General features: G+C 38.5%; 5 protein-coding genes across 5 annotated transcripts; 2 read left to right on the top strand and 3 right to left on the bottom strand.

The window, feature by feature from the left end:
- Window positions 1-2,705: 2,705 nt before the first annotated feature.
- LOC126784950 (probable jasmonic acid carboxyl methyltransferase 2) lies at window positions 2,706-4,535 on the bottom strand. The gene is made up of 3 exons (XM_050510504.1): window positions 4,286-4,535; window positions 3,474-4,187; window positions 2,706-3,359 (listed from the first exon to the last, which is right to left on the bottom strand). Exons 1-3 carry the CDS (start codon window positions 4,358-4,360, stop codon window positions 2,958-2,960), a joined length of 1,191 nt encoding a protein of 396 aa, XP_050366461.1. The 5' UTR covers window positions 4,361-4,535; the 3' UTR covers window positions 2,706-2,957.
- A 5,464-nt stretch (window positions 4,536-9,999) lies between these two features.
- Window positions 10,000-13,317, top strand: LOC126784999 (inositol-pentakisphosphate 2-kinase-like). Its single transcript, XM_050510565.1, has 8 exons — window positions 10,000-10,117; window positions 10,293-10,496; window positions 10,568-10,715; window positions 11,243-11,283; window positions 11,414-11,524; window positions 11,712-12,311; window positions 12,466-12,659; window positions 13,060-13,317. Exons 1-8 carry the CDS (start codon window positions 10,016-10,018, stop codon window positions 13,088-13,090), a joined length of 1,431 nt encoding a protein of 476 aa, XP_050366522.1. The 5' UTR covers window positions 10,000-10,015; the 3' UTR covers window positions 13,091-13,317.
- A 2,613-nt stretch (window positions 13,318-15,930) lies between these two features.
- Window positions 15,931-17,606, top strand: LOC126785000 (AAA-ATPase At3g50940-like). The gene is made up of 2 exons (XM_050510566.1): window positions 15,931-17,121; window positions 17,205-17,606. Exons 1-2 carry the CDS (start codon window positions 16,153-16,155, stop codon window positions 17,547-17,549), a joined length of 1,314 nt encoding a protein of 437 aa, XP_050366523.1. The 5' UTR covers window positions 15,931-16,152; the 3' UTR covers window positions 17,550-17,606.
- Window positions 17,607-17,686: 80 nt separating this feature from the next.
- Window positions 17,687-21,753, bottom strand: LOC126784998 (phosphatidylinositol/phosphatidylcholine transfer protein SFH8-like). The gene is made up of 14 exons (XM_050510564.1): window positions 21,505-21,753; window positions 20,915-21,230; window positions 20,733-20,832; window positions 20,375-20,641; window positions 20,196-20,273; window positions 19,986-20,087; window positions 19,852-19,901; window positions 19,662-19,761; window positions 19,449-19,547; window positions 19,213-19,326; window positions 18,977-19,109; window positions 18,347-18,747; window positions 18,100-18,174; window positions 17,687-18,002 (listed from the first exon to the last, which is right to left on the bottom strand). The coding sequence occupies exons 1-14, from the start codon at window positions 21,536-21,538 to the stop codon at window positions 17,982-17,984; spliced, it is 1,890 nt and encodes a 629-aa protein (XP_050366521.1). The 5' UTR covers window positions 21,539-21,753; the 3' UTR covers window positions 17,687-17,981.
- A 1,000-nt stretch (window positions 21,754-22,753) lies between these two features.
- Window positions 22,754-26,340, bottom strand: LOC126785001 (bifunctional nuclease 1). Its single transcript, XM_050510567.1, has 11 exons — window positions 26,013-26,340; window positions 25,322-25,631; window positions 25,025-25,195; window positions 24,848-24,897; window positions 24,667-24,723; window positions 24,513-24,578; window positions 24,332-24,406; window positions 23,690-23,808; window positions 23,331-23,422; window positions 23,163-23,218; window positions 22,754-23,035 (listed from the first exon to the last, which is right to left on the bottom strand). The coding sequence occupies exons 2-10, from the start codon at window positions 25,620-25,622 to the stop codon at window positions 23,166-23,168; spliced, it is 984 nt and encodes a 327-aa protein (XP_050366524.1). The 5' UTR covers window positions 25,623-25,631; window positions 26,013-26,340; the 3' UTR covers window positions 22,754-23,035; window positions 23,163-23,165.
- Window positions 26,341-26,381: the final 41 nt, after the last annotated feature.

Below are 26,381 nucleotides of genomic sequence, written 5' to 3'. Positions count from 1 at the left end.
TGTTCCTAGAACACCATTATGCATGGTGCTGCCACCATGCGCTCAAATGTAATTATATTGAACAAATGGTAAGTCATTTAAAAGAAAACAACTCGAAAATTGTACGTCTTTGCAAAGATTTGAATGGAGCAGATTGATGGAAATGTATTGTATGCAACACGGAGTACAAGCACCGTCAAATGTCAATCGTACATTTGTACACCATTAAATCTCAACCGTACATTTATACACGTCGACAAACGTCTCGTTAAAGTTTGTAAGTTACGCGAGTAAATAAGAAACAGTTGTGATAGTCATCTTCTTCAGTTCTTTGCTCCTCCGCCGACTTTGTGGCAACATCAACTTCCCTATATAGACAACATCAATTGCTTTATATTCTTATTTTTGAATTGAAATTCAAAATTGGTTCTTGGATTAAATTGCTTCAAATTTGGTTCGAATTTGAATATGGTGTGTTTGATGTTGAGAAACCTTTGGTCGATTTTATTTTGTGCTGGGTTTGTGAATTTGGTTATGGGTTTTCATCTATCATGCATTAGCTGTGATTTTCAGGAAAATTAGAAGAATTGAGAAGGGGATTGATGAAGAACACAGAGGGAGGACTGCAGGAGAGGAAGACACGTGCGTGTGGTTGCTCAATTAATTGTTTTTCAAACGGCACGTGCAAACACGCACCGTTAATATGTGAAAGTGCTGGTACTCTAGCAGTGCGTGAAATAGGCTCCCCAGATTGATAATGAAGTAGGTTCATATGAAGTATTTGCTTCACTTCCATGGGAAAACGGATTCGATGCACCTTCCGTTTTAACGGTGTATGCACACCAGCTAATATATTTGTAACACATGGTCTTTCACAGTCTTCCATAAACAACTGAAAAAAGTTAATCATTTATTTTGTCATTAGATTACTCTTTTGCCCCATTTTCTCTCTCTTTCTGTTGAATCAAATCTCGTATCTCTCTGGGCATCATTCTTGGATTAGTCGGATAACGGTGCTGCCGGACCATCATTCTCATCATCCTTTTCGTCATTTGATCTGTGAGACATTTCAAACATTCACAGTTCCACTCAGTAAAACTCTTCTACAGTTCTACCACATGACATATACCTCAATCGATCTTTTCCGGTGAGCCGAACAGTCACACAGTCGAGATCTCTCTGCTTTGCTCCTTCCGGAAAAACCACAACACGCCGGGAATTGAAACGATGTCGTGACGAGTCGGCGGCTGAGCGGCGACGAGAAGCGGAAGAGCCGAGTGTGTTGTTTAGAGAGAGAGAGAGAGAGAGAGAGAGAGAGAGAGATTAAGGGAGAGATGGATGACTGACGAGCTATAGTTTCATTGCCCAAGTGATGATTGTGTTAATTTGCTGAAGTAGATGCAGAATGAAGACCACTGCTAATGGATGCTGATCATTGTTGCTTGGCACGATGACGACGATCATAAACCCATATACATGTGAGATAATAATGAATAAGAGGGTAAAAATGGAAACTTAAAACAAAGTATTAATTTGATATCAAAAGTTGAAAACCATATCATCTAAAGCATTAAATTGGGTAGGTGTGCACACACTGCTAGAGCATACAATACACTCCTCACTTCTCACACTGATTAAAATTAGTGTAAAATGAGGGTATCACACAAGGATATCTATGTGAAAAAAATTAATAGCTACGCATACAGATGAATTATTTGTGCGATTTGGAAAAGGGTGCTAATGCTCATTACCCAGAAAACAGCAATCAAAACCCAAAAAAACAGTAACAAAGTAACAATCTTTGGGACTGTTTGAGAACTGTGAAGGCTTCAAAAGCCTCATCATACCCTTTACAATTCAGCTGGGGAGATATTAAACACAACAAGCCCAGAAAGAACAAAACTCAAGTCTTTCAAATCCAATCTTACCACCACCAACCGATCGATTCTTTTTTTTTGGTCATACCAAGACAAACAAACAGACTGATTCAAAACTAAGACAAAAAACAGAACAAATAAAACAAAAGCATGAACATACCCAGATGAATGAACCGATCTATGTTCCAGAAAGAGGACAAATTAGGCGAGAAGATGATGATGAATTTCCTCTCTATCTTTTTCTCCAGAAAAAAAAAAAGAAAAAAAATAAGGAAGAGCCGAAGAGGATTGGGACTTGAGAGAGAAAACAACACAAAACCCACTAAGAGAGAGCAACGAGGTTAGAGAGAAAAGGAGAGAGGCTTTGGCTGTTCAGTGGTTTGGGTGGATGAAATGAAATTGAAATGTTTAGGGTTAGTTGTTGGAGTGGATAAAATAAATATACCTCTATAATTAGTTACATTCCTACCAAAATCCGTGCTTGATGAATTTGAAATTTAAAGCACACTGATTTGGACGCAAATACTAATTTTGAAATAAAGTAATAATTCATACCTACATGAATTAATTTTCTCACATATAACCATGAGATTGTAATTAAATTTGTATATATTCTTATTACACACTAACTTTAGTGATTCTTGTTTGTCTAGAGATTGTATATGGACTCACGCACACTTAGTTCACACGGTTAAGTGTATGAATAGGTATATCAGTGAGTAAAATCAGTTTTAGTGGATTTTTCTAGTAGTGCAATAGCGTGCGACCAATTGTCATTCTGGAAGAAATTGGAGTTTTTGGATGTTGCGAACAAGAATACTAGGTTGTACGTTGAAATATATAGGATACCATAGGAACATGCTTTTGTAACTAATCACTGATCATACACGAAGAAGAAATGAGTTCGTACATCATTATCAATACTAAGGAGTACTTGGTAACAATTACCCTAAGAAAATCTGTGGTTGCCAACTTGCCGAGAATTATACATAACAGAAAACTGAATTTAAACCAAACGTACCAATGGTACCATGCCACAAATGGGAAAGTTGAGCCCTACGAAACCAAGACATAGAAGACAGAAGTTCCAACTTCCAACGTTCAGTTCCTTCTGATAAGTGAAATGACCAAATTGATATACTTGGTTCTCGTCTTTGACAAGTGATTGGTGACGAGCTCCGCGTACCTTCGAAACAGTTCATCCATAATTTCCGTCCCAAAATGAGCTTCGATCATTGACTCTACCACCGCTCTTATGGTTTTGGCTACCCGATTCCCTCTCTTAGCCACCATCTGATCATAATCAACTGATTCATATCCATTAACGGGAATAGCTTGATGATCATCAACAACATCAGCACCACCATCCCAATCAATTTCGAACGCTTCAAGCCGGTCCAGTATGAAGGACCCGTCCTTTTGCAACTCCAACTTCAGTTCCTCTGCGCATGGAGCATAGTACGGAGCGTTGAAGGAATCAACTTTCTCCTCTGCTACAAGACCCTGAAAACCGCACGCATATAAAGCTTAGGTATGTTTTGCTATGAATAGTTAAAACTGCTGGTTGCAGGTACTGTATATGCTAAAATGTAGAATCAAAAAGTGAAAACCACGTACATCTGAAACCATGCTCATCAGTGCAAGGGCCAAGAGCTCCCATTGGTAGCAACTCTGTTCAGTTGTAGGGTCAAGTGTTGGCCTACCCATGAATGACAAGACCATTCTTCCACCTCCAACTATTTCTTCAGCCCGAGACTTAAGAAACATTGAAAAGTCCTCCTGGAATTGACGCGAGTACGCATCCAATACACTTTGCGGGCTGCTCTTAGAAATATAGATCTTCCCCTTGTTCGGTGCCGGGAAGGCCTTGCTGTCCAAGCTGGGGGGGACCTGAGAGAGCCAGTGAAGACTGGAGGACGAGTGCACGAAATGCAGGCTTTTTCTGGCAAACAATCTGCCGTAGAAAGAGCCCGGCACAGCGGAAATGAAGAGGTTGTGGTTAGCCCCCAACAATCTCTTGTAGCGATCATCTTCCCTCAGCTTGTTGTAGAATGCAGGGAGTGACATGAAGACGGTGTTGAAATCGTTGCTGAATAAGTCGTTGAGAAACACTCTAAACTCCACTGATGACGACGAGGGATGTAGCAGGCCACTGCTGAGTTGAGCATGTATGTAATCCACGATCTCCGATACGATAAGCAAGGCGTTAGGTCCGGATGAGCAACCCAAGTCCGCTATGCCCATACTCTCTATTGACATAACATTGTTTGACCCCAAGAGTTCGAACAAGGCTTCTTCGATGATTGGCTTTGCGATTGTTAATATCTTGTTCTGCAAAAATGAACCGTACACACATTAGTCATATGCGCCTGTAATGATATACAGCGAAGGAAAGAGATCCTTGATCCGTTTTGTATATATAGAGTTACCTGAACTTTGGAGTTTTGGGCATAACTGGCCTCACCGTTGCCTTTGTTCATGTGGAGTACTTGCACTACCTCCATTTCGATTCCGACGGAGTCTAATCGAGAAGAGAAGAGAAGGAGTTAGATAGTTCGTTGCTGAAGATGATGGTGTTATCGATGGTGCTCTATTTATAGAAGCATAGACCTCGCAGGCCGTTGATGAATCTTCCATATAGGACCATCTGTATGTGGTGGCCGTTACTTGGCAGTGACTACGTTGTACCTGGTATTATGTGATATACGTTTCCCTTGTGCATGTGATATAAGTTAGACTGTTAGAGTGACATGCTTATCAATCTAAGCTGTACGTAGATAAGAACTTATGCTAACAGAATTCTGAGCATATGGACGAGGATGTTCCTGTTGGAAAAGGACTGGCTTAATTAGTATGTGATTAGAGAATTACCTTAAATACTTGAATTGTTTACCATATCTTCACAAAAAGAATATTGTGGTGATCCAAGAAAGCCAATAAATATTTGATTATCAATTAAACATTCATATTTTTGATAAATTCACACTTATTTTTTGTTCCATTCAAATAATTTTTAAAGAAATTCTTCAAGGATCAACGTACGGACCGCTATAAATAAATTGATATAAGGGAAACAATAAACCCAATTAGCATTTGATTATCAATTGGCCATTCACTTGCGTTTTTTCCTTTTACAAAAAAAAAATCAAAAAACTTCCCATCTTTGTCATCACGTACATGTATTCATTAACTAGTTACTGTTTTGATAATATTTGAATACATTTTTCTTCTTAAACAAGATCCTTCTTTCTTTTTAAAATTGAATTTTCTTATCTTTTGGACCAATAAATAAAAACATTCTAACGTAACATGGGGCGCTTAATTAGATATAATTATGTAATATTCTAATCTATCATAACCTTCTTACTCATAGTCTTTATTACAAATTAATTCTATCGTTAGAGTTTCCTTTACTATATCTAATTCGTTTTACATGCGTGTTTACGATAATCACGTCAATTAATGTGGAATATTTGATTTACATGTAGTAATTGCTAATTATTCCGCGTACAACTTATAAATTTTTGAATTAATTTTTAAATATTATCACAATATGTTATCAAATTGTAAACCATCGTGTTTTGAATAAGTGAGCATCTATTTATACCTCTAAAAATACTATTTGAACCTCAATTATTTTCTAAATTAATGTTGACTTTGTCAACATATGTAAAATTACCAACAAAGACACATGAATATCAAATGCATCAAATTTTACTTGTATCAATTAATTTCTATGTAGAATTCTCTTCTTAACATTTTCCTTTTTTATTTCATTTTAATTATTACTTCAATGCAATATCTTCAAATCTCACAAATCGAACGTCAACAGATAAATAATACTCACACCAAGAAAAATATTATAAATACGAAATTTGGTTTTATGCTATTCTAATTTGAATTTGCAGTTTAAAAAAACGTCAAGTTCGTTATTGTGTTCCTAATTGTAATTATGTTTTTATCATAGTAAAATAAATATGTGAATCTCATTTTATATTCAAATTATCTTATTTGGATCCGAGATTAAAATTCTATATATTTTATAATAGAGATGACGAAGAGTAGGTAGTCCAAGAAAATAAATAGATAGGTCTGAACCAACTAGATGAGTGTTTAAAGAAAAATATGATTATCACATAATCTAAAATTGATGGAGGTCTAAGATTGGATTATGGAAGTAAAGAGAAGAAAAACAAAGTTTTATTGATTTTATTGGAATATATGGGCGTTTTAGAAAATTAAGAAGGTGCAAACAACGTTTTATCTGTTTATACAAGTTAATTAGAGGTTTAATGAGCAAGGAGGTCTAAGTGTCATTTTTGGAGGTATGAATGAAAACTCATTTTGAACAAAAGAGCATGTGTCTTCATTTTCTCAAAACAAAAAAGCACATGTCTTCATTGGTGTAATGAAGTTCTCACTTGTGTAATTTCACGTGGAATTACAATTTGACAACGTAAATTTCATTATTAATGACATAATTACAATGTACTAGGATGTCAATATTTACTAATAGGTTTCACTCTATCAATTTATTGAAATAATAATTCAATTAATGTCAAAACCTGGCAGTGTTCTGCTAGGGTTAGGGGATGGCGGCCGTAGGTGGCTTCACCACTCCGTCAAATTCTCCATTGTTCATTGGGGAACAAAGAGGTCTCTTTTAGTGGATCGGTATCCAGATCTTCTAGCTGCATATTCGAAATCTCTCGTTGGGTGAGGCACGGTTTGTGCGGCAATCGGAGGAGCAATGAGGGATTGCCTCGTGTTGGGCAGCGACATCGGACACTTGGAACAAAAACAAATTAGATCGGAAATCTTGGACCTGCATTTAGGACCTAGGTCATCGACCAGATCCGGCGAGGCTGGAGATCTCAAGTCATTGGCAGAGGTTTTTCGTTCCTGTCAAGAGTGATGGCCAGTGGGATATGATGTGCCCTCGTGCGAAGAAATTGGGTGAGGGCATATGGGTGCCCAACTGGGCGGGTGGTATGAGGACACACTCCTGGGCTTTTCCTTAGGAATGCCCAACTGCATGAGTTTATGGTATGAAGCTACTTTGGGTATGGCCCCAACTTGTGCTCCACTTGTTTTTGGGTCAGATCTGGATCCGTATTTGGGATTATGGTGGATGGTTTTTGCATATTGGTTTCTTAACATTTATAAGAGACTCCTCTTGAGGGTGGCTCCTATCAGATGTTTCAAATGCGCTCTTGACATAGTCGGAATCCGTATTTGGGATTATGGTGGATGGTTTTTGCATATTGATTTCTTCACATTTCTAAGAGGCTCCTCTTGAGGGTGGCTCCTATAAGATGTTTCAAAGGCGCTCTCGACATAGTCGAAATAAGTGAGCCTCGTCTCATAGTTTCTGGTTCTTTCTTGGATTTCAAGCTTAGGGTTTACGACATCGAGATTGCTTGACTTTGTTTTAGATTATTTTCGCATGGTTCCATTAATTTGACGAAGCCCTAATATGGGTGGATCATGTTTATTTTGTACTCATATATTTCCTATCAATGAAAAATCGTCGCTTATTTTTTTATTAAAATAAAAAAAATAAGAATGAGGATATAGCGTATTCATAAAACTCGTCACTTCAGTGTTGTCGCGTCATCAACATTGTGGGACGGCTTCGTTTTTTCGTTGCTCTAGAGGGTTTTGAGCGACAAAATGTCTTCCTCACATGACGAACCTCGTTCTCCGTTGCGTCAAATCTCTCAGGTGACGGACTTAAAGCATCTCTCAATGTGTTTGGATGAGAGCAAACATGAAGGAATTTAATTGAAGTGAGGATTCTATAATTCATAGTGGTCAATTCCCACGTTTGACATTGTTAAATAGAAAATTATAAAAGTTTGAGGAAAAGGGAACGAAGGAATTTGATATTTAAATTTCTCAGTTGAATTCCCCACTAAATATATATCATTTACAAATTTCTTTCCAGGTTCAATTATCATTCCAAAATAAAAGCATTTTAAATTTTAATTGTTTTTTAATATGTCTCAAACTTTCCTAATTTATTACACAATTCAAAATCTCACAATAATATAACCAAACAATAGAATTTACAATTAACAGAATCTATATTGATGGACTTCAAGATGCTATTATTTATAAATTCTTACAGATTTCATAATTTTCTCATCCACACATAATAGAGATGCCAAATATCATTTATTTATATTTGAATTTGACACCTCCCTTTCTGATGTGGTATTTGTCAATTTGTTCACATCTCAACTCCAACCCAATAATAGCCAAATATTTATATTAATTAATTGTCTCGGGCTCGGTAAGAGAGGAAGAAAAGAGGGAGGAAGAGACATAAGGCAAAGAGAAATACTAAAAAGAGAATTGACTATAGCCTTGAGAAATGTCAAATTTAGGATGTCAAGTCTATCTCAGATTTAGCTACTCCGTTGAAGGGATTGTGAATGCCATTTATTTCTATTGGACCATGGAGATGCTCTTAGGTCTTCCTCGTCAGCTGTCGTTGCCCAAAAATAATTATCGCGTAGTGCTGCATGATATTGATCACATACATGCGTATCTTATTTTTTCCCCAGTACTAGCTTATTTTAAACGTGCCGCGAATCTTTTGCATGCAAATTTGTCAAAATGGTCCTGACGTGCGTACTCCGTGTTTGTGATATTACTATCGAAATCGAATAGAGTCGATCTCTTGGTGGTTGACACTTGATGCCACCTGATCATGATATGGTAATGTAACACAAGTTCTATTTCTAACACAAGTTCTAATCTAAACGTACTAGCTAGTTGGGTACTTAAAGTTATTGCAAAAATTACATAATTAAGCTAGTTGCTAGTTACTAACGAGAAAGGCGGAATACTTGTATCGATATATAATCTTTAATTTCTAAACATTTTCTTACGTCGTACGTCGAGTAATATAAGGGGTTGTTTGACAATTTTTAACATATTCTGCATTCTCAAACAGTTAAACGTGTCCATGCATATTTCCATTTGATCCTAAACACCCAGGTGACCCAGCGATCAGCCTACAATATGAATTGAGGTAGCGAGTATCGTTCTTTTGCATTACTCTTGATGCATTTATCGATTTCTATGAACGTAACAACGTACGATATATGCGGCTCCGATTTCTTGACGTAACCATATTGTTTGACAATTCTCAACCTCACTGTATGCTTTTTGGCAATTACCACTGATTATAAGAATCTCCATTTTCGTTATAAAAGAAATAATATTCCTCTTCTAGCAAAAACATAATTAAGTACACTGAGAAGTGGATTGCTTATAATGACCATCAATCGTGCAAGGGAAACACAAGTGGTTGGAGCATATAAGAATGTCCGCTCACTGCTCTAATTTCCAACCATGATTTGGACTTTAAAAGAATCAATACTAACAATTCGAATACAATGCACTAACACGCTGAATAATTTAGAGAACATTAATTGAATGCTCGATATTACTGTGTTTATAAAGTTTATTTCCAAGAATTTTTATGGACCCTATACTTAAAGCATGAGATCGATCCACTATATATGCATGTTGTGTTTTAAAGTTAATCAGCTACTAACAAGATACTCTTGAGGTTCATCTAGTTTCTTTGTGTGTAAATACATATAATTTGAGAATACAGAAGATGCTAAAACATACGTCTAATATAGTCTACCGAACATACGTCTACTTTGATAGTAGATTTTGACATGATTGGTGCTTATTAGGTAAAATCAGGAAAGTGAGTTAATTTCACCAAAAAAGAAAAAGAAAAATATGAAATGGGCGGCCCAATTTGGAGTAGCAACTAGCAACTGTGGCTCCTAGAGAGCAGCAACCTGAATCAAATTGCGATACTTCGGGTTAAGAATTCTTGAAGGTCATGTCTTTGAAGGTGAAGGTGTTTGGGTGAAGCCAGCTATCCATGTAAGTGTATATGACCTGTTGCAATTGAGAAGATTCCCCAATCCCCATTGGCTTCACTTGGTTCGTCTTCGTTCTCTGCTTTCTGATCTTTTAATAAAAACCCATCATCACATTTTTGCGTTTTAAGGAAACTTTAATCAGGTATATTCAGATTCCGATTCAAAGTTGAGATTTTTCGTTTTCAAAATACTCGATTTTGGGGTTGCATTGTAACTCTGTAAGTCTGTAGTGATAGTAGGAGCTGCATGGAGGTCATTTTGGAGAAGAAAGACGCAGATGACTGGGTTTACAGAGGCGAAGGAGCTGCCAATCTTGTTCTTGCTTACAGTGGTTCCTCCCCAGATTTTGTATGTTCTTCCCATCTTAAACTTCATTCCAATTGTTAACATTTTTAGTACTATGAAAGCCTTTTTGGTATTGGAAGGTTGAAGCTTTATATGTACCTGTAAAAAAAATTGGAACTTTATAGTGTTGATTAAAGGTCAGGAACTTAGGATGGTTTGGTGTTGTTGGTGTGCGTAGATTGGGAAAGTAATGCGGATACAGAAGGCGGAAAGAAATGGGTCCAAACGCTCGAGCAGTCCCACGGCACTGACAATGCATGAACGCCTCTTGTGGAAGGACCTGGAGGATGTAGTCAGTTCCTCTAACAAAGAGCTTGCCAGCCAGTTGTATGTGAAGCATGTCATGAGTCCCTTGTTGGGTACCAAGTTCGTCGATTCTGGGGTATGTGCTGTACTAGAGTACCATACTATGATGCATTTAGTTTGTCTAACTTTCAATTTGGATTTTGGCAGATGCATGTCCCTGCTACCCGGGAATTATTGGAGACGGTGGAGAAGAATGTAAATTTTCAGCGTCCAGCGTCCCGAGTTGATGCAGCTAAAGTTGATACAGAGTGTGATTATGTGCTCCTCATGTCTGATCATTCTATCTTTCCTAGTGGTAATCCTTTGTCTATTACAAGTTTCATTTGTGTTGCATTTGAAAACATTTTGAACTTTCTGTTCTGTACTCGTCAAGCATAGCTGGTTAGATATATAATTTGGTCCAGCTAAGAATCCAATGCATTATATTTTTGGCTTTAATCAAATTTTTGTTTTCCACGACTGGTTTGATTGCTACCACTTAGAACTTTTGTCTCCCTCTTTTACTTTTCTAAAAAACGATATAAGATATCTTAGACATGTATATACACTACAACTTACAGGAGCAGTAAGAGAAGCCTGGAGATGGTATTCTAGCTGGTGTTCTAGGGATGTTCATAATAATATTTAGACAGCCCTGGCCTTTTTATATTGTTTTGTGATGCATACAATTGGATATGTTACTTTAGGTTAACTTTTTACTAACGATTGTACGAGAAAGCTCCGTCCTTTCTACCACATAATAGTTTGAGCAGTATTGGTTATCACTTTATCTTACTGTAAATTCCTGATAGTGTGATGGTGAATATGCCATTTATGTTTCAGGTATTCAAGAAGGCGAAACCTGTATATCTGTAGAGATAAAGGTGCTTTTCCATTAGTTGCCCCTTGCTTCTTATTCATAATTGTCATGCAAATTTCTGTTTACATAGACATGAGAAGACCTTTGAATTTTACTTTCTCATTTCTATTTTTTTTTCGTTTTCTCCAAAATAGCCAAAATGTGGATTTCTGCCATCTTCAGAGTATATAGATGAAGGAGATGCCATCAAACGGAGGATTACGCGTTTTAGGATGCACCAAGCACTGAAGTTGCATGATGGAAAGGTGTTATTTTTTGTCTATCTTATGGTCAAGTCATCATGAAACAGGAATTGAATTGCTCATATGTGTCTCATGTATTTAATGGGAATGTTGTATAATCTAGCAAAGATCGAGTACTGCACAAGTTTTACCGAACGAGTCCTTCTTTGTGCTGTTAGACTTCATATTTTAATTTTGAAACTTTGTACAGGTATCGGAGTATAGTGACTATGATCCACTTGATCTCTTCTCCGGATCAAAGGACAGAATACATAAAGCTATCAAGGATCTCTTTGCCACCCCACAGAATAATTTGCGGGTATTCGTTAATGGTTCTCTAATATTTGGGGGTTTGGGTGGTGGTGCAGAAAGTACCGATTCGGTGATTGAGGATAAATTTGAAACAGCACTTGAGGGTGTCATTCAAGGAGGTGATGGCTCCCGTACAGTGAACTTTCTACAGCTTATTGCTGAGATAGTTCATAAATCCGGGGTGATGGATCAGCTCCTGGAAATCCAGAAACTTGATAATCTTGACATAGATGGGGCTATACATGCATATTATGACATTATTTCTGAGCCTTGCATGGTATGTACAGAGTTGGGTAGAGACAAAGCGTCAAACAGATACTCTGCATTGCATTCCCTCCCTTTAGATGAAAAGTTAAAGATTGTGAAGGATTTTCTGATAGCTGCCACAGCCAAGGACTGCAGTTTGATGTTTAGCTTTAGACCAAGGAAAGACGGGAGTATAGGATCTCTATATAACAATGTGTACCTGGAATCTACCAACCAATATTATGACTACAAGGTATAATGACTTTTATAACATTTTTTTCTCAATCATAGCATTTCAGAGCTGAATTGATGATTATGTAAAAGCTCGTCGATTAATTTGCTCAAGTTGAATTTGAAGTTCTTGATTCGGGAAATTATTCCTAACAGCTTGTCTTGCAATTCCGTAGGTGCATTTCATTGACCTAGATCTGAAATCTTTAAAGAACTTGGAAACATATTATGAGTTGGACAAAAAGATCGTGAGCTGCTACAATGAAATGATGAACACTAAGGAAAGACTAAAACTACAAGTGCAGAGACTCGTCAAAGTGCGGACTGAGATTAGTTACAGTGCCATGGAGGATGCTTTACTTGAAAAACTGTGAGTAAGTTCAAGTTATATTGTAGATTATTGTTGTCACTACGTGTAATGTGTAACAAAAAGAATGTCATATGTGTATCAAGAATTGTAATGCTTTGTGCAAAAGAAAAAAAGTAATCAGATGTTAACGTCATGGAATTTGGCCGTCAATTCTGTATTTCTCTTGGTTCTCAAAAGTTAATAATCCAAAAAATGGTTATTGCTCTCTCTCTCTCTCTCTCTCTCTCTCTCACAACCCTAAACTCTGTGTGTCCAATTACTTGTGCACTGCAACTTTGGTGTTTGCATGAAGGGTTTGTGTTGAATAGATAAAGATACAGCTTAGTGCACTCTATGTTTGATAGTTATGTTGAGCCGCACACTGTTGATCACACACATGTAAGGCAACTTTATGATACAGGCATGTTCGTTGCTTCCTTAATGGAGTTTGAAGAGAGGGAAGTGAAAATGGAACCGACCTTGTTTATAAGATTTTTGGAGTTTAAGAGAGATGAGGGGAGATTGATGGAACAGAAATTTGGGGCTCCACAGGGAAATTGATGTATCAACCAACTATAGAAGGATCCATCAAAGCTCACATGGCCTATTAATTCATACAGCTGGATCAACTTGTAGAGAAAAGGGAAAAAAAATGCAGCAACTTACTCATGGTGTTTTTTAAGTTACTGAACTGCCATATGCTTCTGATTTCGTAACTAATTCCCCAGGGCATCGACTGTCTGTCTATCTGAGTTTGTATATTTTCCCTCAGTTAGAATGTTTTCTTTTACATTTGCTTTTAGCTCTGATGACTCTTAATATGATTGGAGTCCATTGACAAACCAGATATTTCTCTGTTCTCATTGATTTCGCAGCTTATCAGTTTATCACAAGAATCTTGCAATTTTGGACAATGGAACCATCTGCGATCAGTAACTTATGAACTTTCTCAGCACTCTCTGAGCTGCAAGTTTGATTTGCAGCTGATATTTGTAACTGCATTGTCAAACCGCAAACTGCACCTGAATTGGAAGAATCAGTGAGCCTGATACTGGAACACGTCTATAGCCCGGAAAGTGTGGCCAATATGGGAGATTCTGTACACTCTGGTGGATCAACTGTGCTATTTTGATCAGCTTAGTATTTGCTATGTGAAATATAAATCCATGTGATGGACACAGAGTTTCTCAACTGTCTATAGGTCAGAGTCTCCCTCCTCTCTTCTCCATCTTTTTATCTCTGTGCGGGTGGATTTAAACCAGTTGAAGTTGCTGGCTCGGGTAGGACAGGAAGAGGAGTAATTAGGTTCCAGAAGTGGGTCATGTTTGCCCATTCAACAGAACCCACTAAAGCTGATAGGAGAAGCTGAATGACATTCCTATATTCCCAAGTGACCAAAACATTTTGCAATGTCAGGTCCTCATTATTTTCTGCTGACATCCTAAATGATAAAATCACATAAGACTAAATAGTTTGTCCATAATGGTTGTGTACTTCAGGGCAATCAGAATGTTTACTTGATCTAAAACTTGCTGTAGACTGACACATCTGTGTTTGTACACAGTTTTCTTGTCAAATTTCTGTTCTTAATATTGTTGAACATTCAAACCAGCGTTATTTTAAATGTGCTGTAAAATGTTGTTGAACTTTATAAGAGATAGACGAGTAGGAAATGATGGGCATCTTGGAGCCTTTCTGACTGGCATTTACTTCTGGCCAACTACCTAGTGTCAAATTGTACTAAACATATATAGAAGGATCCCAAATGCTGAAAGTATAATCAGACGGAATAGTGTGATAGAGCATTTCATATATAGCACCTCTCCTCTATATCTCTCTTCTTTCATTTGTAGCCAAGATTCATTATCACGATCATGTCTAAGGTTTCATTTCTACCACTGTATCTGCATTAAATTATTTTGTCCGCATCATGTGTTTTGTTTTTCCTCTCCTTTCTTGCCATGTAATTAGTTATTGACTAGCTACTGTCGTCTTTCACTGACACTGCAATAGTTTCAGATGGAGTTTATTTTTTCTTCTGAGCACAGAAGTACAAAATAACTGATCTGATCTGATATGACATTTTATGGTTTTCTGTACTGCAGAAAACTATAGTGTCAGTGGAGCTGCTGTGTTCAAAGTGCAGGAAAAAGGTGATGAAGTTGGTTGCAACAGTTGAAGGGATAACTTCCATTGTCCTTGACCCGTCAAAAAATACCGTGACAGTAACCGGGGAAGCTGATCCGGTAAAGATCATTCACAAGGTGAGGAAGTTCAGAAGATCTGCTTCGGTTGTGAGTATCGGTCCTCCGAAGCCAGAAGTGAAGAATGTTTGCATACCGAAGACATGTCAAAGATGCGATGTCTGGTACGTAGTTGCTGAAGATGGCGATAAAAATTACTGTTCCATTATGTAATTATAGTTACTGTGTTCTATATGAATATATGTGGAACATCATGTATCGATAACACCGAGTTGTCTTTCATGTTAAATTCAATTGTTGCTGATGAGCTAAATAATAAAGGCCAAAAAGGGCTCCTATTGTTCTTGAACTTCTTGTTGTAATTAATTGGATTGGACGTGTATGTGTTTGTGTTAATTCAGCAAAATCCATAATTGTGTAGGTTTCCGACCAAATTGTCATTGGTCGTTGGTACCTAAACATTTCAATTTGATTTTGATGTATGAAATAGTTTGATAATAAAAAAATGTCATGTCCATAAATCAATGCCTATCTAAACCATGAAATGAAAGCTCCTACCCAACGTTTCTGAAGAAAAAGACTATAGAAGCGATGTTTAGATCTTGTTCACTAAATCACAAAAACCTTTCATTTCATCTATCTCAATAATGAAATGAACCCATATTTCTATTATTAGCAAAACAAAACAAGAAGGAAACCAGCCATCATGGAGCCTTGCTTGATGAAGCTAAGATTTTGACCTTAACAAGTTCTTTTCCACTTCGGAGTAAGAATTTTGTTCCTTACATTTACAAATGGTTGATAATTGTGTGACCACTATCCTCTATCGCATAAGACTCACATAGTCGAGTTGAATAATAGATAATAGAAAGTGCCAATGTTGTACTCATTTTGCTACGCTCTTGAGCAGTGGTCACTAGGTTAGGTACTTCTTGATATATATTTTTAATCAATCAATGAATGAATGCATTCTTCCCTAAGTTCCCTTGATGAAAAAATATATTGTATTTAAAAATAAAATAAAAACGCTTGGTCATGACAAGGGTAACTGGGCTTTATTATGGGCCTAATATTTTCCATCAATGAGACTCCTTTATGGGTACATACCCCCTAAGAAGAGCCCACGTGTGGCTTCCATCCTAGAAGGTCTAGAAAACCCGACCAGAGAAGTCTCAACTTCTGAAAGTGAACCTTCTCGTGGATATTCTTTCTCCCCGAGCAAAACTCAAAACTAAAACCCTTCCCTAAAACCCTCGTGACTATAACTATCACCCACCTCTCGATCTTCCGGTCTCCCAATAACGAATACAATGTGGTGCTCAAAGGAAAACTTGCCGTCCCCAAAAACCATTCTCTCGGTGGCCGCCTCCGTCGCCGCCTCCGCCGTTGTCCTCAAAAGCGTCGCAAACGACCTCGTCCCCGATGCCGTTCAATCTTTCTTCTCCACCCACCTCAAGAAGTTGTCCTCCCAACTCACCATCGTCGTCGACGAGTTCGACGGCCTCACCCCCAACCAGATGTTCGAGGCGGCCAACCTCTACTTGGGCACCAAGCTCTCCTCCTCAACGCAGAGAATCAAGGTCAACAAACCCGAAAAGGAGAAGCAGCTGCAGGTCAATATAGACAGGAACCAAGACCTCGTCGATATTTTTAACGGTGTGAAATTCAAGTGGGTTTTGGTGACCGAAAAGCCACCGGCGGCGTCTAATAAAACCCGTGATCAGGGGTCGCAGTCGGAGGTTCGACACTTCGAGATCAGCTTCCATAAGAAGCATAGGGACATGGTGCTCAGTTCTTACTTGCCCTACGTCTTAAAGAAGCATAGAGAAATCAAGGAGGAGAGAAAGGTGGTGAAGCTTCATACCATTGATTACAGTGGAACCGACTATTGGGGCTCCATCAACCTTGATCACCCCGCGAGTTTCGACACCATGGCAATGGAGCCGGAGATGAAGAAGACATTGATTGAGGACCTAGATAGGTTTAGGGAGAGGAAGGAGTATTACAAGAGAGTAGGCAAGGCTTGGAAACGAGGGTATTTTCTGTACGGACCACCCGGCACTGGAAAATCAAGCTTGGTTGCAGCCATGGCTAATTATTTGAAGTTCGATATTTTCGACTTGGATTTGAAGGAGGTTCAATGCAATTCTGATCTGAGAAGGTTGCTGATCGGCACGAAAAGCAGATCGATATTGGTGATAGAGGATATTGATTGCTCGGTCGAGTTGCAGAACAGGGATTCGGATCAGAATGAATCTAAAACTGTCGAGGACGATAAGGTAACATAATCCCAGTGCCATGTTCGTCTGTTACAACATTCCAATACATGATCATAATGCATGTCTAATCTTTACTATTTCAGGTGAGCCTCTCTGGTCTGCTTAACTTCATCGATGGGTTGTGGTCAAGCTGTGGAGAGGAGAGAATCATCGTGTTCACAACGAATCACAAGGACCGACTTGATCAGGCGTTGCTCCGACCTGGTCGCATGGACCTGCACCTCCACATGGCCTACTGCACCTTCAGTGGCTTCAAGACACTAGCCTATAATTATTTGCAGATCAAAGAGCACCCACTCTTTGCAGACGTTGAAGAATTGCTAAATCACAAGGAAGCTACTCCTGCTGAAATAGCAGGAGAGCTAATGAAGAGCGACGATGTTCAACTCTCCCTTCAGGGTCTTATCAAATTCCTCCAAAGCAAGTAGCTCATATAGGATGTCATAAAATCAAAACAGAAACCGATACCCTTAAGCTAAAAACCAATAAGTTTTGCTTATCAAGCATCGATAATTTGATGTAGTCGGATACTCTTGATTTATCATCAATTTACAGCTCTATGGTCTCCATTTCATCTTTACGTTTCCAAACCAAACAATTCAACAAGTACTTATGTGGTAAAATTTGATACAAGACTGTAACGACCCAGAATGACCGTAGATTGCATACACACAGCACAGAAGACCTTGGCACTATTGAACAGTACTATTCGATATTTACAATAATGTAGACTTACAATAAGAGGGCTCATAACAGAACCAGCGGCAACTTTGGAAAACTAATTCTGCACACTGTAGACACCTCAAACTTGCATGCAAAGCCAGACAACACACACCACCAAGAAAGGCCAGATACTGTCTTCACCAGCAAGACCTCTTTTTCTGTTTCAATCAGATGGACATACAATTCTCGGTTTCATTAGCAAGACAAAAAAATAAGCATGTTGAGTGCAGATGAAGCAGCAGAACTTTAACATACCCGAAGTTTGGCCTGTTCTTGCCTGTCCAAGTATGCAAGAAGTTCTTCCTGCCTCATTAAAGCGTCATGCAGAGCCTGGTCAAGAAAGATACATAAATAATCAAGTCATTAATAAATGCAACAAATTTATGGATGATACTGTATATGCAAGCCCCAAAATAACCCCAAAAAAGTTGCTTAAAAAGTTAACAACATTCATATAATTCCGTCACTAAAATGGTTGAGCAATCGTGAAAGATACAATTACCTTCTTTGTTGCAATCAACTCTGCTTCTAATGCATCCACACGACAAACAGCAGCATTCAGCAACTCCTCTTTTTCGTGAGGCATTGCATAAGGCTTTGCTTGTAGCATGTCTACCTTCTCTTCAAGTTCACCAAGTTTTCGCAAAGCGGATGAGAGAAGATCTACCCTGGTCAACCCTGGGGCCGGTGATGGAGGCCGAAACTCCTCGTTTTGAATTGATTCAGAAGTCGGGGCAGGTTCAATTTGGTTGGAATTCAAAACTGAGTGTGGAAGTTTTTTCGTGTGAAAGGAAACAGTATGCATGAGAGTAACGAGGGTAAGAAGGAATGCCGTAATCCTAGTCCAGGCATGAGCAAAAATTCCACTTGGTGTCTTTTCCTCAAGTTGCAGAGAAGATGCCCCTGCAATGAATTCCAACTGATAACTTAGTCAACTATGAACTTTTAACAAATACACAAATGAAATCTGATTGATTGTGAGCCATAAAACCTAGGTAAGGATGCAATATAAGTCACTGGTTCCATCACCCTCTCAAAGTCAAATCAGAATGTGTTACACATAAACAAAAATTACTGAAACCTAAAATAACTAACAAATATCAATGCATAATAGAGGTTTAGACTTACAAACCTCCAGGATGAAGTGTACTTTGTTGCACAACTTGTTGCTTCCACCCCATATCCACAGCTTTGTCAACCATGGGAACATATTCATCGTACTCAGACAACCCGCAGGCACCACTTCCTTTCCCAGCCGCCCTAGCCTAAAGAAGCATCAAGTGATGGTGACTATAAGTCTAAAGCTTATTCATAATTATGATGCCAATCATTCTAAATTACAGATGTTTTTCAAATTCAGACACTTACTTCTTCACAAACAGGAGTCAACTTAGGCTGCAGGTAACTTCTAGTTGCTTTGGGTGAAGCCATTTCTTCAACTTCTGAACCTGACTCCGCAGTAGACGTGTCACTACTTCTCATCTGAATTAAAAATATATAAGCAAAGAATCAGAAAAAAAATTACGAGATTGCATATAAAGCTCAGCTTCCATAATAGACACATATCTATCATAGACACAGTGAGATTGTCCAGTGGTCCATACATTTACAAAACGTGGCTTATCAGAAGCAATTATCCTCCCGTCACCGTTTGAAACTGTGACTATTTGTCTGAAACATTGCGCCTCGCCACTAAGTACCATCTGCACACAATAATAAATTCATTTAAGCCATATAAAGCATCATTGACATGGGGAGATCAAGAAAAAAGAATGAAACACAATAATAAGCCAAAATAATAACCAGGAAAGTCACACCTTCAATATGTTGGGATCCTTCCATGGCCCCTTGTCAGACCTCATACAACCTCCTGCATCGGAACAGGTGCATTTACCACCCAGAGATTCTGGCAACTCACTAAAAATAACAAAGTATTTACACAGCACATTGGTTAGAACAACTGAACTAGAAAGAACCTGGAAATTTGCGAAGAAAAACATCAATTACCTTGCATCAATTACTTCAAGTAATCTTGACTGGTACTTGTTACCCAGAACCTGAAAAGTAATAATGTCAGTTGCCCCTATTGCTAACTTCAGTCAATAAAAACATACATTCTTGATGGAGAGTTTCAAACATACATGAATTTTGGTGGTTGTTCTGGGATCAAGAAAAGTTTTAACAGTATTCCAAAGCAGCCTAAAACCTGGACCAGCATTAATTATAAACATTCTGCAAAGTGTCTGCAAATGTGGAATATTAGATATTAAGATATGCTTAATGGTTAAAAACTTAAAATAACAATAGCCAAACACATTCAAAACACTGAATTGCTGAAATGATCTGCATACCTCAGGGTAGTTATCATTGTCAATCTTCTGCAGTCGCTGGATGAGATCTCGTGCAGACTTGGTAAAGTTTTTAAATCCCTGAATATATTTGGAGCAATAAAAGAAATTAAAAATAAATAAAAAGTAAGTCTTTTCGACATAGAAAATGCAGAGACTAGATATCATGTCAAACAGCATACCACGCCTTGAACATCTAAGATCGTTGTACTTGAATCAATATGCCTCTTTGCAGCAATAGAGCAGGCTGGAAACTTAATGGTAAAACTCTTTTCAAATTCCTGCACATGGTATTTCACATATCGCTCCATAGAAGTCACTTGCAGAAGCTTATTGGGATCAACTTTCCCCAATCTTTCAATATATACAGGTCTTCCCTCCTTGTCGACACCATGGTAGCATTGAGGGTAGTACTTCCGAACTTCATCCATCTCGCTAAATTCAAAATCCTAGATCAACATGTCAAAAATGTCAATTATAAGGTCATCTAAGTGACGAACTGAGTTCGCAAAAGGAAAGTAACTTGTTAGATAAATATACCTCCAAAATCGTGTCAGTACCAAAATCTTTCCTCCATTGAATCATGTTGGCCCACATGTGCTTTGCTTTCTCTATATCGAACTTCCTCGCTACCAAAAACCTGAAACATACTATAACAGTATAAACAAGGAAACAAAATCCGAAACTCACCACACCAAATTTAGAAACAAAAATACACAAACCTCAACAGCATGTGATAATCATCATGCTTTGGAGGCAGCAACTCCTCCAATATAAGCGCCTGTCGAAATGCATCAACGGCCTGCAGCTCCTCGGCGTCTCGCACATCCTCAATCGAAGGGTAGCGGCCAAGGCTCTTCCTCCTCTTCTTCTTCTTCAACGAATGCCGGAACTTACTAGACGCATTGATCGCCTTCTTCTTCAACAATCCAATTCTGGTCCTCCTATCCTCCTCCGAGTTCTCAAAGTCCGACTTCCTCTCTCTCCTCTCCTCACTCCTCTCTCTCTTTTCCTCATGGCTAGAAAACCCCTCAAAACCTAAGCAAACGTCACAAAATCACCATAATCAGTCCTACTTTCCACAACAATCTCACTAAACTCGACTCAATTCCGATTTTCGATACCGAAAAAGCCAGTCCCCAATCCAAAACCCTAGTTTCTTCGAAATTCAAAGACATACAGCTCATAAAGAACAAGAAACAGTAAAAGCAAAGCAAACCTTGCGTGACCAAATCAAACGGAAAACTTCAACAACAAAAATAGAGCGGAAAAAAAAATTCAATAATAAAGATAAAGAAGAAGAAGAACTCACAGGGCCTGGCGAATCGATCCAGAGGCCCAGACATGGCGACGTTGCTGCGAGCTCAAGAACTGTGTGGATGCTTCAATAACCAAAAACAAAACAAACTAAGTAGTAATCTAATACTAAAATCTCTAATAGGATAATTGACGCCGGAATTGGAGGGGGTTTGGCTTCAGGCTCTTGGGGTCTCCGAGCTGAAGGAAACCGAGGTTGAGGGTGAGACGGAGAAGAGTCGGAGCGAATTTAATGGATTTATGAGGGTGACAAAATAGTAATAACGGGTCACTTTAATCGAGATTAGTGGATTAATAACGAATAAAAGATTTAATTAATAGGGTTGACAATTTATACGGTATCGATACGTATGGGCCCACGGTATACCTTAGCTGCCACTTGGCGGGAAATCGATGAAGCCGCGGCCGCGGTTAATGGCGCGAGTGCTACCCTCTCTGTTGCTCGGTAGTAAATCTTCAGTCGGCAGCCCCGCCACTGCTCGGTAAAAAAATTCCCAATCTGGTCGGAAGTCAAAAACAAAAGGCGGAATATCATAACCTACCTGTAGCTTACACAAAATCAACTTCGACAAGTGCCATTATTACGCTAAAATCTAAAATGTATGAATGGTATTGGTCGGCACTAGTCGCACTACTATCCACGTTGGTAGAGCCATGCTTGAGGATTTGTCTAATTGGTGGTTGTTCAATCCCATTGATAGGTTCCGCCTAACATGGTGCAATCAATGACGTCAAATTCTGATGTCTCCTCCTCGGCTGAAGCTATTATGGACTCTTCCTATATAGTCATCGAGATGTCCCTTCAATTTGTTCTGAAGCATCATATGTGGAACTATTATATTCTCTCAGTGTAGCATCAATCATGGAAGCGTGAAGCTAAATCAAACTGGTTGTTATTATCTGTCACGCCCTATAGGAAGTTTGACCTTTCGTGAACGCGTTAGATCCTCTTAAAAAAAGGATGTAGCCGTTATCTGAGTAGAGATTTGACAATCGGCCTGGTTTACCTTGGTTACAGGTTACAGCAGGTTAAGCCTTGGTGTTTTATTTACACATTGGTAATTGGCACAAAACAATGCTCTGAGTAAAACTCAGAGAGAGAGCACAGGTGACAGAAAAACCCCAGATTATTTCATCAGGTGCAACGGTACGTGCTCAAGAGCACCCGGTTTAAGACAGCGAGCAAAGCAATTCTAAATACCAACATCAACAATTCAACATGGTGGAACATGCAAGTCACAAGGGGTCACCAGTGAGATGCAACATCAGCCATTAAAAGATCAATTAGCTGTTATAAGTGACGGAACATATAATAAACAGAAACTGACGGGTGCCATCTGCCTTGATCATTACACTGCCAGTAACTTCTTCTCTACATACTAATTATGTATATATAGCTAGATATTCACAAGCCTTTTACATGCGTATATATAGTGGAAGAGAAGAGGCGTGCGAACTAGGAGTGCGATCGGAGGAATGGTGTCTATGTACAAATGTTCTAAACCTCCGGGGCCATCTTTCCAACCCTGCAGCAATAACCTTAATTAGTTCAGCTGTAGCCCTCGACAGAAAACAAGAGGAAAAAAATGAATTTGCTAAACCGCTAGTCCTGCAAGTATCAACAAATTTTTCAGAAGATCACGATTATCTTACTTGCTATGCGAAGTTCTTTTTAGCACGAAATTGGAGGAGTTTGTCCCTCCACTGAGCTGCAAGTGATCATGAAAAAATATGAGATTTTACGAGCTCAAAAATATTTGGCCAGGCAACTATAACATCTATCAATTTAACCCTACTAAATACAACATAAAGAAAACTTACCAGCATCTTTGTAACGTTCCTCAACAGCAGCAATTAGCATGTTACGCACAAGGTTAAACTCCTTTGTTTCAATGCATGGCTGACCATTTGGCCTGAAAACGATCAACCAATTAGTTCTATATCCAGGTTAAAATGCAAACCACTAAGCTATTCTCTGCTCTTCTAGAAAGAACTATAGCTTAGATTTAAGACATAACAGTAAACCATCTGATAACCATCAGAGATTTCCAACTGGTTATGTTTAAAACTAAATATACGATACCAAGTCATTGATCAACCAAACCATAATCAAGACAGGCTCGAAAATGCTCCCTTGGAGACAAGACATAAAAATTGAATCCAACACATCCATAGCTTACCGATCCAGTTCAGTAAACAATAAGCCATCTGAAGCAGGGGAATGCGTAGAGAGCTTTCCAGATTCGATAACTCTCATACCATCACTGTATGCCAGATACTTGTTAACTTGTATTGGAACCTGCAAAGACGAGGAAAAAGCTAATTGGTTACTGAAATGTAAATTACTTGCTGTATACTGAGCAGAGTAAAAGCAACTTCAGAAAGTGGTCGACAACTACTAATAAAGTCCTCACATTGAAGGAGTCATAAAAATACTGTAAACTAGTCTAGATTATTGCAATTTTGTCACAAAACACCTCTCATAAGGTTAAAAAATATAATCAAAAGAAATGTAAAAACCGCAGAGATGAAGTAACAATTCAATGCTGCTCCTACAGTATTTGCAAATTGTCTGTCAAAGTAAAGCAACATCTAACCTTGCACATATATAGTTTAAATGACTGAAAATTTACAGACATGGTACACATCCAAAACCACCATATGCAAACATGTTGAAAATGAACGAAAGGACATTTGTCTTCCAGTCCAATATATTAACATTCACTAACATGTATTTTCTAAGCATCCTTCAAGTCCAAAGATTAGCAAAGGACTCGACTCAAATACAATGAACTATAAATTTCAAGCAACATATAGAATACCTTGCATCTTACTGCAATGTTGATGGCATCTGAAGGCCGAAGGTCAAAGCTGACAAACTCTGTCTCGCTACCCACCTGTAACCATGAAAAACAAGTGTCATCATACAGATTCAACCACTCCCCTGATTTTCAAAAGTCAGACAAATGAAGCATCATAAATCTGTTATACTCAAAAACATGCCTTTCTGAGGTATAACTGAGCAAAATATGCTTCATGCACTCTCTTAGTGACTCTAACAAGTTGGACCTGAAAGATTGAAAACAACCGATACTATAAACAATCATGACGAATTGATTGTTTTATCACACCAGGATTATGATACACATAGATTTACCTCATAGCCCATCTTGTCAATCATTTCCCTCACCACTTGATACATAGTTGGCCTAGCCTGGAAACCAAATAAGAAATCAGAGATCAGTAGAGTTTTTTATTCAAAGCAAAACCAATGTTGCCAGGTGAAATTGTGACAGCTCAATAACTCAAAACACATGGGAATAAAAGGAAAAACTTACAATAGGAACATTGCGCACTGCTGCCATGAGCAACACATTAGGCATTTCCACTGCAATCAATGGCAATAACAGCTTCAAAATAACAGAAGTAACAAAATTTTCTGATGTAAATACCAACCATAAGATTCTGATAGTAGTAGGAATTCAATTAGTAATTCAACATCAACATCAACATACAAACAATGATCGGGAGAAGAAGGCCAGTCCCATCTTCCATCTTCAATACAATTGCAGGATGTGGAGCATAGTCTGGCAGATGGCCACCTTGAGGGTTGTTATGGACACACCTCATATGTCTGCCATCCCTCATTTTGATCATGAACCCATCAGCTCCACTCTTCACCTCAACTACACCAAAAACCAAACCAAATACTCATCACTCACAGAAATATAATCCATAATCCAGATATTGACATTTCAAAACATATGAGTATTAACAAGATCAATTATAATTCAGCCAATGTCATAGCATACCGGCTTCAAGTACGCTAGAGTTGACATAGTCTTCATCATTTTCATTAAAATTCTCCGCCATGCTTCCATTCCCATTTGACGAAGAACTGTAAGTACAATGCACTCTTGTGCATTTCCTCACATGTCGAGGACGATAATCAAAGCCTGCCTTAGTGCTGCAACCACTGATTGCCTTAAACCCCCACAGCTCGCTTCTAAGAAGCCTGACCTTCAACAAAGGGCCTACCATCGGCATAGTGTAAGAACCGGCTTGCTTCGCGCTCACCGTCGGGCAAATCACTGGCCCTTGCATAGTCCCCATCGCAAAATCCTACAAATTCACCGCAACAAAAAATATCAAATTCACTGTTAATTTATTGCTATTAAATTATCATGATAAATATCAATTGTGTATCTACTCATAGCGATATGGATGTTAATTAGCTATTTCACCGGTGAATTCAAATTACGTCCACTCTCACTTGTACTAGTTACTCGAAAAATTAACAGCACTAAGATTCTCAAATAATCTTAAAATCTTTCGACTTCTATATATCACTGATACGAATCATATACGATCACAAAAACGAAACCAAATCAGAGTTCGAATTCAGTCCTCAAGATATCAATTGATACGAATCATATACGATCACAAATACGAAACCAAATCAGAGTTCAAATTCAGTCCTCATGCCTCAGAAAAGCGCTATACCTTTATGAGCAGAAGCGCTTTGTATCACCGATCACCGCCGGAGCCTCGCCGATTTCGTCCGCCGATCACCGTGCTTCCGGCAACCACCGATTGTGAGATCGGAACGATCGGAGTTGATCTGAGGAAAATAGAGTAGGGATCGGAGAAAGCTTGTAGCTGAAGCAAATGAAAGAGCTGAAGGAAATTCGGACAGCGAGGAATGAGAGATGAAGAAAGAAGATAAGAGATTCCCTTTTCTGTACAAAGTGGTATAAGAGAGACAGGAATGTGATAAAAGTCAGAAAGATCCTATAAATATAAGGAACACTGGTTTTACTAGTAGTTGCGGGACACCCTGAATCAAACGTATCGCATTACGGTTGTGCCCCT

This window comes from Argentina anserina, chromosome 2 (assembly GCF_933775445.1).
Source record: "Argentina anserina chromosome 2, drPotAnse1.1, whole genome shotgun sequence".
In the NCBI taxonomy this organism is placed as follows: domain Eukaryota; kingdom Viridiplantae; phylum Streptophyta; class Magnoliopsida; order Rosales; family Rosaceae; genus Argentina; species Argentina anserina.
This window is presented reverse-complemented; position numbering and strand designations above follow the sequence as displayed.

Coding starts and splice junctions, on each gene's coding strand:
- LOC126784950 (XM_050510504.1), bottom strand. CDS start 4,360: ATGGAGGTAGTGCAAGTACTCCACATGAACAAAGGCAACGGTGAGGCC. Junction 4,188..4,285: donor CCCAAAACTCCAAAGTTCAG/GTAACTCTATAT, acceptor TCATTTTTGCAG/AACAAGATATTAACAATCGC. Junction 3,360..3,473: donor TGATGAGCATGGTTTCAGAT/GTACGTGGTTTT, acceptor TGCGGTTTTCAG/GGTCTTGTAGCAGAGGAGAA.
- LOC126784999 (XM_050510565.1), top strand. CDS start 10,016: ATGGAGGTCATTTTGGAGAAGAAAGACGCAGATGACTGGGTTTACAGA. Junction 10,118..10,292: donor GTGGTTCCTCCCCAGATTTT/GTATGTTCTTCC, acceptor TGGTGTGCGTAG/ATTGGGAAAGTAATGCGGAT. Junction 10,497..10,567: donor CCAAGTTCGTCGATTCTGGG/GTATGTGCTGTA, acceptor GGATTTTGGCAG/ATGCATGTCCCTGCTACCCG.
- LOC126785000 (XM_050510566.1), top strand. CDS start 16,153: ATGTGGTGCTCAAAGGAAAACTTGCCGTCCCCAAAAACCATTCTCTCG. Junction 17,122..17,204: donor AAACTGTCGAGGACGATAAG/GTAACATAATCC, acceptor TTACTATTTCAG/GTGAGCCTCTCTGGTCTGCT.
- LOC126784998 (XM_050510564.1), bottom strand. CDS start 21,538: ATGTCTGGGCCTCTGGATCGATTCGCCAGGCCCT. Junction 20,642..20,732: donor GTACTGACACGATTTTGGAG/GTATATTTATCT, acceptor ATGTTGATCTAG/GATTTTGAATTTAGCGAGAT. Junction 19,762..19,851: donor CTTGAAGTAATTGATGCAAG/GTAATTGATGTT, acceptor TGTTATTTTTAG/TGAGTTGCCAGAATCTCTGG.
- LOC126785001 (XM_050510567.1), bottom strand. CDS start 25,622: ATGGGGACTATGCAAGGGCCAGTGATTTGCCCGACGGTGAGCGCGAAG. Junction 23,423..23,689: donor TTGTTTACTGAACTGGATCG/GTAAGCTATGGA, acceptor GATCGTTTTCAG/GCCAAATGGTCAGCCATGCA. Junction 23,219..23,330: donor GGAACGTTACAAAGATGCTG/GTAAGTTTTCTT, acceptor GATCACTTGCAG/CTCAGTGGAGGGACAAACTC.